This window comes from Pelodiscus sinensis, chromosome 16 (assembly GCF_049634645.1).
Source record: "Pelodiscus sinensis isolate JC-2024 chromosome 16, ASM4963464v1, whole genome shotgun sequence".
NCBI lineage: Eukaryota > Metazoa > Chordata > Testudines > Trionychidae > Pelodiscus > Pelodiscus sinensis.
Genome location: NC_134726.1, coordinates 20840739 through 20851921, shown reverse-complemented (window position 1 = coordinate 20851921; position 11183 = coordinate 20840739). Strand labels below are relative to the sequence as shown.

At 49.3% G+C, this 11183-nt stretch overlaps 1 protein-coding gene across 1 annotated transcript; it reads left to right on the top strand.

Moving 5' to 3' along the window:
* Window positions 1–4071: 4071 nt before the first annotated feature.
* On the top strand, window positions 4072–10777 carry ITPRIPL2 (ITPRIP like 2). The gene has a single exon (XM_006123160.4). The coding sequence runs from the start codon at window positions 4636–4638 to the stop codon at window positions 6181–6183; it is 1548 nt and encodes a 515-aa protein (XP_006123222.2). The 5' UTR covers window positions 4072–4635; the 3' UTR covers window positions 6184–10777.
* Window positions 10778–11183: the final 406 nt, after the last annotated feature.

The following is an 11183-nucleotide window of genomic DNA, read 5'->3' as shown; positions in this document are numbered from 1 at the left end:
CTTGCTTTGCCTAGCTGAGTTCTCCAATCTCAGGCTCATAGTTTGATACTTTAAGCAGCACACAAGCCTCTGAGTGTTCAGTCAGAGACCCCAAATAAACTGTCCCCTGCTTCCACCTCACCACACAGATGCCAGTACCCATTGCTGGGGGTAGGCAATCCCTGTTCTCCCTCCAGCCACTGGGAAGAGAGAGCCTGCAGCCTCACCAGCCCGAGTCCCTTCTCCCTCCCTTGTCGTGCCAGCCAAGACCCCTTCTCCCTCCCTTGTCATGCCAGCCAAGACCCCTTCTCCTTTCCCCCCCACCAGCACAGGCCCCGCTTCTCCCTCCTCCCCCTGCTGGGCCAGCTCAGACGCCTTCTCCCCCATCAGCCTAGAATCCCTTCTTCCTCCTCCTGCCACGCCAGCCTAGGCCGCCCTTCTCCCTCCTCCCCCGGCTGTGCCAGCCCAGCCCACTTCTCTCCACTCCTCACCCCCTGCCAGGCAGCCCCGGCCCTTCTCCCTCCCCACCCTACCAGCCCAGACCCCTTGTCCCTCCCCCTCCCCTGTGAGCCAGGGTCGCTTCTCCCTTCCCACCCCCCACGCTAGCCCAGGCCCTTTCTCTCCCCCGCATTCCGCCTCCTGGCCATGGCGTGCACCAGGCCCAGCTCTAACCCTGGTGGCCGGGGAGGCACAGGTAGCGCTGTGTGGGTACTCTGGGGCACTGTAGCCTGACAAGGTGGGGAAAGCAGCAGCGCGGGGGGGAGGGGCGAGGAGAGGATGCTGTCCCCTCCCCCGTGCAGTCCTGCCTGCGCAGCTCACTGCCCCAGCCCTTTCCGCAGAGCCCAGGGCTGCGCACCCACCTGATGGGAGCGGAAGGGAAGGGAGCAGACAGGTCAGTGCAGCGGCTCCCCCGGGAGGCTTGGGAGTGCTCTGGCAGCTGCGGTAAGTGCAGCCTCTGGGGTGGGGGTGGTTGGGTACCACGCTCCAGCTCCCCAAGATCCTGGTGGCGAGGGAGCCCCCAAGAGTCTGCTGCTGTCACGTAAGTCCAGCTGGGAGTCCTGCTCCTAGCTCCAGTCCCCAGGCTACTGTCAGGAGCACAGTACCCTCCCTTCTACCCTGGGCTGTCACAGCTGCAATGTGGGGTCTGCTGGCGACTGTGCCATGTTTCTTGGCGTTGAAAGCCCTGGGGAGTAGGGGATGGAAGAAGGGGAGCAGGGGCTTGGTTTAAAATAGCAATTCCAAGTGTTGAGGGGAAGCAGTGAGGTCAGGCTCCAGCTGGGAAAGGGGGGAGGAGGGAGAAAGGGAGGAGGCAGGCAGGACACAGAGTGATGTGATGATGTCACTCTGTCGTCCCACAGGATTTTTTTTTTAATATATAGAGAGATTAAAGCCGCTCAGCTCTAATACTAACATGTTTTGGCATCTTCTGACAAGTCATCTAAGGGACACTGGTTAGGCTTAAAATTGCAATACATATTCTTGTAATAAACTCTGCAGAAAGAGAGAGAGAAGCCACATGAGGTGAATCAGCTCCCCTAAGCATGGCTCTCTTCTTCCACACCTTCTCGTTCTGAATTGCAAGTAGCTGTGCAAGGTGACTCCCCACCACGCTCTGCGACTGCTCCAAACTCCCTTGTTGTATAACTTCCTGTATCAAGTTCTGAGGACATATCTTTGCTGAATCAAAGGTGGAGTTAGCTCAAATGGTTCTTTCAGACAGCTATTGTTGAATTCAGTGCTGCAGGCACAAATGTCCCAGGGGTTTCTATAGCAATTGATCATGTATGAGGCTTGCAGCCCTCAAGCCTACAAAAGGCAGGGAAAGGATCATAATTAAGGCGATGATTTAATCGGATACTTAGTAAAAGTCACAGCCAGGTAATGGGCAAGAAACCAAACAATCACTGCCCATGACTTGTACCATAAATACCCAGATAGAATCTTGGGGAGGAGAGCTCAGGGGGCCCACAGCACCATCTGCAGGGGAAGCCCTGGGAGGCCTGCTGTTGCTCCAGCCAGTCAGTACTGGGGTTGGGGGGAAGAGGGGGAGGGAGAGAAGCTGGGCAATCTTTACCAGTCTTGGTGCCCTATGCAGCCTGAGCACCTGCACGACCCATGGGGGAGAGGGAGCCACTCCACAGGAAAGGGCTGTCCTCAAGGACAGGTCCATGCAGGACCATGCAAGCAGCAGTTGTGGGAGGGGCATGCCTAGAGTTGGGGGGGGGGGCAGACAGGAGCAGGGCAGAGAGGCTCAAGAAGGAGCAGGTGGTAGGCGCAGGTGCCAGGCGGCGAGTGGTGAGTTGCAGGCCAGAGGTGGAGCAGCGGGCACCTACACAGCCAGCTGGAGACAAGTGTCATTTTCCCCTTCTGCTTGAAGAGGAAACAGCTGGTGAGTAGTGGCTGTGGGCAGCCCATGGTGGGGGCAGCCAGGGGATGGGCTGGCTGCTAGAACTGGAATCGCATACACAGCTGCCTAGAGTACTACAAAATTTGGGGCAATGATGCTGCAGATTTTGTGGTGCTCTATGCAACTACATATTCTGCATATGTCTTTGGATGGCCTGGGAGGGAAATCCTGCTGCCACTCCAGCCACCAGTGGAGGGGACCGGGAGGAAGTCCTGAAGGGCCAGCTGCTACTCTGACTTCCCTGGGACCGCTGCTTGGAGCCACTGAGCTCCGGCTGCTCCTGCCAACCTTGGGGCCAGCTGTATTGGCTGCTGCTCAGGCATTCCCTAGGTCCAAATGCCCAGAGTCACAATAGCAGTGACTGGTGCAGCTGGCCCTGGGCCATTCCCACAGTCACTGGTGCAACTGCTCCAAGCTGCTTGGGCAGCGCTAGAGTTAGCGACACTGGCCATTGCAGAAGTAAGAGAGATCACAGGAAATAATGGAATCCATGACTTCTGCAACCTTCATGACAGACATGGAGTCCTATTCATAATATAAAGTATGAACTAGTCAAATTAATAACTGCTTCCAAAGTCATTTCCTTTCTCTTCAGGACATCTGCATGTGAGCAGTTTGGCATGATAAAAAACAGAGAGCAAGTCTTGTGTCACCCAGACTGAGGATGAACAAGGATGTGACAAGAGGCATTGTCAGGAGCAGTTATTAATACTGTAATAAATGTGGAGCTACCTAGGAACAGCTGCTGTCACTGTGCTGCACATCAACCACTGAAACCTTCATCATGGTAGCACAGATAGAACTCAGTGTCTTCTATTGGAAAAGCACAGGCCTCTAACTTCTGAAGTTAAGCAGAATCACCATTAGCTAATACTAGAGCCTATGATGGGAAGACTTTTGAGGTAAGGCAATAGTGACAGTTTGCACACTTCTAGTTCATGAAACACTATGTAGTGATCTGCCAAGTTTGAATTTATTTTGAATGTTTGAATGTTAACTAAATACATTTTTTTCTGAGCATGATGCACAATATCAAACCAGAACTAAAATATTATTTTGACAGCTTGTCCTGGTACTGATTTTCACCCAGATTCTGCAGATCAAACTCCATTATTTTTCTGTAAGAATGGTCATAATTTAATTTCATTACATCAGCTGAGGATCTGGCTGTTGATTTTATTTCAGTGCTCTTGTTTTACATCCTTGTTGAGAAGGAAGTCTGGCCTGATAGCTTCATGACAGTAAAATGCACTGATTAGCAAGGCTCTTGCTGTACCTAGGTATGGGCTAGATGGATTATTTGAACAAATCTGAGCTTCCTCTAAGAAAAAGGCATAGGTGATAAAAGTACATTTATCTGAAAGCCCACAGTAAATTATGAAAAAATAGATTAAATGGCATAAAAAATATTGCACTGAGTTCCCACTATGAATCTTTCCCTGTCTTATTTTTGGTTTAGTCTTAGATTCAGTGTGTTAAGAAATGGGAACAAAACCCAGTGGTGAAAATTTGAGATCAACTACCTCCTTTAAAGGTTTGAATGAATAAGCCCTAGGACAAAAACTGTCAGTGGGTCTAGCTTATAGTGCCTTCATGTGGGAGAGGCGGGGAAGGGCTGTTCCTTCTCTCCTCTCCCCCACAGCTAGATGCTGTGGGTCACTGACAGAAAAACCACGGGATTCGTGACTGGTCTCCCCCCACTCCGCCCTCCTATCCCAGACCTGATCCCGCTCTCCTCTGCCCAAAACCACTGGCATTTCCTCTGAGCTCACTCGATACATGACGCGGCCCCTTTTCCCCTCGGAAGAGGAAGCTTCGGAGCTAAGTAACGGTTGGGGGAGAAGGGCTGGACTGAGGAAGCACAAGAGCAGGGGCGAGGGGGCGGCTGAGTGCGTGTCCCGGGATAGGAGGCAGGCGGGAAGGCGGCTGGCTGCGTGTCCGGTGATAGACGGCAGGCGGGGGAAGGCGGCTGGCTGGGCGCACCCCAGGGGCTGGAGCAGGACCCAGAGAAGGAGGCGGCTGACTGGCTGTCCCGGGACTGGAGCAGGGAGCGGGGGAAGAGCCCGCTCGGTGGGAGGAGCTGGCGATCCGGGAGCGGCAGGGGTAGTGGGGCGAGCGCAGCCGGCAGGGGGCTGCCTGTCCCGCCTCCGGAGCTGGGGGAGATTGGCGAGTGGGGGGACGGGCGCCCTCTACCTGCGGGGCCCGCAGGGCGCTGCAGCCGGAACCATGGGCTGAGGCCGCGCCGCACCATGACCGTCTACACCCTGAACCTGCGCGTCTTCTGGCCGCTGGTGACTTGCCTGTGCACGGCCCTCGTCTGCCTCTACCAGGCCGTGCGGAGCAGGGCGGGCGCCCCGGACTCGGACAGCGCCCCGGACTCGGGCTCCGCGCCGCTGCTCAAGGGCTCCGCGCTGCTGCTGCTGCTGGGCTTCCTGCTGCTCCGCTACTGCGCCTCCCGCAGCGGCGCCGGAGAGTGCGGCCCGCGGCCCCGAGCCGCTTGCGGCCCGGAGGCGCCGCCCAGCAGCGCCACTCGCCGGGGCCTGCTGGAGACCTTCTACGAGCAGCAGCTGCGCCTCTCCCCCCACGTGCTGGGCCACAGCAAAGCGCACGTGAGCCGCATCGTGGGCGAGCTGGTGCGGGCGGCCAAGGTGCAGGGGCTGCAGCCGGGGGCCCTGACCCTCACCCTGCGCGGGGACTTCGTGCAGATCGGCAGCGCCTACGAGCAGCACAAGATCCGCAGCCCGGACTGCTTCGACATCCTGGTGCCGCTGAGGCTGCCGCCGCGCATAGAGCTGGAGCCCCGCTGCCTGGGCGCCGAGGAGCCCGGGCTGGCCCCGGAGCTGCGCAGTGTCTTCACCTGCGCCCTGAAGGCCCCACGGGGGGCCGGCTGGCCCCGGGGCTACCGGCCCTTCAGCGAGGGCTTCTGCGTGGAGATGCAGGGCGGGCGCTACCTGTCCTCAGCCCTGGTGCTGCGCTGGTTCCAGGGTCACTTGCAGCGGTGCCTGGGCGCCGTGCGCTACCGGCTGCAGGAGCGCTGCCGCATCAGCCTGGCCGCCTGCCCGGGCCGCCAGCTCACCCTGCACATCCTGCCCCGCTCCGACTACGTCTGCTGCCACATCTCCATGGCCGTGCGCCTCATCCCAGCCATCCCCCTGGGGGACTCGCTCTATCTCATCGCCCTCCCGCTCGGCGCCCGGCGCGCCCAGCCCGGCGCCGCCTGCCCCCCGCAGGCCCTTTGGGAGCTCAACGTTTCTAAGCAGGAGCAGCGGTTGCTGGGCTGGCTCAAGGAGCAGACCCCGGCCAACTCCTGCCACCTCAAGTGCCTGCAAATCCTCAAGGGGCTGCGGGACCTGAGCGGCCGAGGCTTGGAGCCGCCCTTCGGCGCCCAGTGGAGCCGCGTCCTCTCCTCCTATATCCTCAAGACGGCGCTTTTCTCCCTGCTGCTGCGGGGCCCCTGGCACGCCTGGGAGGAGCAGTTCCTGGTGGAGCGGCTGGAGGACCTGGTGCTGTACCTCAGGGACTGCCTGCAGAAGCAGGTGCTGATGCATTTCTTCTTGGGCAACTCCAGCCTGCCCGAGGCCGTGCCCCTGCCGAAGCTCCTGAAGGAAGCGGCTCCCGTCAATCTGCTGGCTGCCTTTGACGCCCCTACTCTAGACTTGGCCGCTTTCCAGCTGCTGAACACCTGGAACCAGGCTCCTCGGATCATCCGAATGTACAGTAATCCCCGGTACTTGAGGAAGAGTCCTGCGTTGTGTAAACACCTCACCGACACCGGCCAAGAGCCCCAAAGCAACTGAGCCATCACCTAGGGGCCTCTGGCAGTGCCTTTGAGGCATGTATTGGAAGGCCAAAGTACATACCTGTGCAGCTAGTAAACTGCCTGAGGTTCCTAAGAGAGAGAGAGCTACCTGCCTAATATCATTAGCTGTGGTTCTGTGTTTGTTTCCGAGTCCAGGTAATCGGGGAAATCCAAAGTTCAAAACTTTAAGAAATACTGAAGTTTTAAGATCTTAATAGCTTTGTTGTGATGGTTATTCATGAAGAAGTTTTGAAACTTCCAGGAAAGTGCCTTAATTAGAAAACATTACAAATTACCACTTATAAACCTAATTTTAATATCAGAGAGGGGTTCTTAATGATGAATTTGGAGTGTCATCCTTAAAGTTTAAAAGTGACCCTGTCCAGTGCCTTCTTTTAATGCAAAAGATAATCGGGATCAAAGATAAATAGCATTCAGGAAAAAACAAGTCAGTTAAGGTACTTTTTTGAGGTGGAGGAGGAGCCAGTGTGTTTCTTGCTCCTAAACACAGGTTGAAATATTTATTCAGTGAGGTATTCAGTGATTGTCCTTGTGATTTAATATACTGTGCTAAATGTAGAATAATATGCAAATTAATATAAATTAAATTATGAGGCATGAAATTAAAACATATTTGACAAAAGTATGAAGAATCTATTTGTACATTTGTGTTAAAATGAAGGTCACTCTGAAAGATTAAAATATAATTATGCAGCTCATAGATAAAAGAAGAACAATAGCACTTTATTTCCATAAAGGCCTTTATTTTCTGGTAATTGGCTGCACTATTTAGTTTGAATATAGAAGAGGCATTAATATTTTCTATTAAAAATGGATAGTTGTGTAAATCTTCAATAAGCATTCTATCTTAGTTGTTAGATCTGAAGCATTTGTTTAAGGTTGTCATACCTTAACTACCAGACCTCCCCCACATTTTGTTTGCTAGAGCTAAAATAACTCCAACATATGGTGGTATAAACTAGCTGGTGCACTCATATGTTCTTCATTGATAGATCAGTAAGGCTCTTTAGGGATCAGCTAACCAAACTCTTGAACTGTAGCAGCATTATGGTCTGCAGCAGATTTGGAGATAGCAGAAGTGAGGGGCGGTAATTGTAATGCAGCAAATATTTTTTTGTAAAAATTATTTGAGTGCCTTAAAGTTCCCAAGTTTTGGGAACAAGTTATGGTACAATAAAGGACTTTGGTGTCCCTTTAATGTAAGTACTAGCCAGATATTTCCACGTGTGGATAGGTTGAGAATACCTCATACAACAAGTTCTCAATCTGTAATGAGCACTTACTGTCTCTGAACAGTATACATTAATAGTTTTGTTTTGGATTTTAGCTGAGAAAATGCATTTGACCTTATGGGCCATAGTTGCATTAAATTAGTGTGTAGAAAAGGATCAGAACACTTCTATATGCTTTTTAAAAGTGTACTTTGTTTCCAATATAAATAGTAATACAAAATATGTTTCCACAGATTCTGAGATCACATCCTTGAACGGAGAATATATTAAGGCATCAAGCCTATAATTGATTTTTTTCATATGCATAAGGTTAAGCACAGGCCTGTTTGTAGAATTGAGTCCTATGTAGACAATCTGCTGTGCTTAATTTTAAATTAATCTGGAACAGCTGGAGATGTTTGGAATAATGTAAAACTGTTAACATTTCGGAATATTGCTCCAGATATGTTATGCTGGTGTTCTCTATCTGTAGTTGTACATGATAGAAAATAGCAAACTTTTAAAAACAGCCACAGAGCTTCATAAAGTCTAGTTTAGTAAACTAAAAACTTCTCCAGTTATAAATGCATGTTTTCATTGTATTTGGTTTTTAAACTGCTTTCACGGTCTTATTTTCAGGTAATTTACAACCTACTGTCATTTTCTCAAGTTGGGTTATTTTTATATGGAGCGTTGGTTTTCTCTTTGGGCAAATACAAAACTGTCTATGTGTAATGTTGAGGACTGTGCTAACCATGTGGATCTAAGTGAGCTATCTTAGTGCATGTTTGTAGGCCAAAATGTTTACTGTTTTGCAGACTTGTGTCACTTGAAATAGGATTGCCAGCAGTCCAGACCTAGGCACACGTGCAAGGAGTGTTAGCCTGCAGTCCTTGAGTCAGTAGAATTTTGCCTGAGGGAGGTGTAGAGAATCAGGCCCAGGATATTGTGGTTGCCTGGAGCAGTTAATACACATGCAGGTCAACAGTTAATTCTGGCAATATGGTGACCTTAGTGCACTGTTTGTTTTCATCAGTGTGTAACACTTTTGTTTTCAAGTGGGACTATGTATATTTTGGTTTGTGTTCCATACAGGCTTATTTAATACATGGAAACCTATTTGATTTAATGCAGCTTTTTTGTTGCTGTTAAACTCTGATACTACAAAAAGAAAATTACAAAAAGAATTGAGATTTTGGGGGATATAAGTAGGTTGAAAAAGAAACTTGGGGCAAGGACAAATGAGGAAAAGAAACACTTGATAAAAGAACAGTGCAAGTAATCCAAAGGACACAGAGGCAGATGAAAGAAACCTGTAGAAGAGGCATGAAAGATTTGGGTTGAGGTAGAGGGAAAGTGATTTAACCATGTTAAGCCATGCTTCCAAAATGTATATAAAATAAAGATAGATTTTAGGGGTGGGGCTTCCACCCCTATGTTGCAGTCATCTGCAAAACTCCCATTGATTTAAGGTTACTAACAATTTCAAATCAAGCTGATCTTTAATGGGAGCTTTTGCTACCTAAGGCTTATGTGAGCTGATATTCTTGGTGAGATGAGCAAACCAAAGCACTGACCCTACAAATACTTACGCACCTGTTTTTACTTCAATCACATAAGTAGTTCTGTTGAAGCCAATGGAACTATTTACGTGAGTAAATTTAAGTTTACACTCAGCTGATGCAGGAAATCTCTCCACTGAACAGCTGCTCTGGTTTAGGGACTTGAATGGGTAACCAGTAAGTATTACTATTACTGGTAACCGCTTATCTTGCAACTCCATGGGCTAGAGTGGGCAATTATTTTTGACTGGGGACCACTTCAGAAATTTTTGAAGTAGCCCCAGGCTGCCCCGGAAGGGGCGGGGCCTTAGGAGGAGCGGGGTGAAGACACTTCTGTCCTTCTCCACTCATAGACCCTGATTTGGCCTATGAGAGGGGGAGTGCATGAAGTCTTTGCCCCCACACAGTCAGAGAGAACCACCAGCTGTTCTGAACAGCTGGTTGTTCCCTCTAAGTGCCAGTGCCCCTGGCGATGGGAGGAGACTTTGGGTGCTCCTGTCCCTGCCCCCAGGTCAATCAGGGCTTGGGAATGGGGAAAGCATGTGAAGTCTGCCCCCGCCCTACAGTGGAGCTCTGGGCTTAGTCACCTGCCAGCTGAGCAGCAGCTGGCAATTGACTCTTAAGTACCCAGCCCCATGGAGGGTGGGAGGAGACTTCACGCATTTATCCCCGCCCCCAGGCCCTGATTGGCCGGGGGTGGGGGAGCAACAGGCCCTCCCTAGGCCAGATCAATCCACTTAGTGGGCCGGATCTAGCCCATGGAAGCCCTTTTGCTTACCCCTGGGCTAGGGGCAGCTTCCGCAGGGCTAGGCCTCCTGCCTGTAGGATCCCACTTAATTGGTTAACTGGTTAAAAGTGATGTTTAACTGGTTAATTGATTAAACAGGATTTTACATCCCTGCTCTAGTCTGTGCATTTATAGTATTGACCGGTATTTCCTGTATCTCCTATAATGCCTACATCCATAGGTATGCATATTATGTTTGATTAAACTGACAATTGAAAATTGAGTTTGTTAGAATATTAACAGTCTATGCCAAATGAAATATGGTTGTGTGACTATTAATTTCTGGTGCTATCTTTAGGGTCTTACCTGCAAATATGCACATGAAGTATTTGACCCACATGAGTAATTTCCCTAAAGGGAGAGCTCACATGAGTAAAGTTCCATGCATGTATTTGCAGGATTGGGGCCTTACTTGTTACAATGTAATGTAGATTGAACATTATAGTTTAATTTAAAAATAAACATGTTTCTTAGACACTACTGTGTATTTTAACTACATAGCAATTTTAAGGTCTTAGTATAACCAAGGCTGTCATTCTTTTGAGAAAAGCAATGTCTAAAAGGGAATAAATTGAGATATGCATATGAATTTTTGCTACTGCATATTTATTGCCCCCATGTTCTAAAAATTAGTGTTAATTGTTAAGTTAGCATCATTTGTAAAATAAGATGTTGATTAAATGACTTTAAAGCATTCCTCTTTTCACTTTTGGATTTTCTGGCAAAACAATCCAAACTAAGTGTCTGTTTGACATGGATGTTCATGGTACAGTTATTTTTGCTGGTTAATAATCAGACCAAAGATTTAACTAAGTGTTGTTCAGCTGCTATTGTTTTAAAGTGTTTATGTGCTTAAAATGTCAGCCTGTTTGAAACAAATGTTCATAAACTCTTCTATTTAATATCCAAATACATGTGCACTTTTATTGTTTCAGCAAAAAGTTGGAGTTTTTGTTACTCATTTTTAATATTTCACTATATATTAATAAACAGCTGTTTTTGAAACCTGTGCTTAAGTGGCTTAATAGTGATTCTGTGGCCAAGATAACTCCTTTAACAAGTATAAATTACTCAAATATTAGAGAACCCAATACTGTATTATTTAAGGGTGAAATCCTGGTAATTGCTGGAGGTTCCTCTGCATGCAAGAAGACCTGTCCTGATGGCACATTCCTTAGGTCTATGAATACGGATACTGTGGAAGGACCAGATGAGAGGGTGAAGCTTGACCAATATGTGGGTCCATTGCCAAAATTTAATGCAAGAGGATGTAGACTAGGCCAAGGATGCTGCTACAGGTTACAATTGCAGTGGTTGCACTGTTTTCAGGTTGGGGAAGGTGCCACTACAAAGCCTGCTTGCTTGGGGATTTGCACAAGGGCTTAGGATGTCACCCCTAGTGCACAGAACTTTGTGT

Bases quoted from the DNA above. Each gene is read 5' to 3' on its own strand.
- ITPRIPL2 (XM_006123160.4), top strand. From the start codon at position 4,636: ATGACCGTCTACACCCTGAACCTGCGCGTCTTCTGGCCGCTGGTGACT.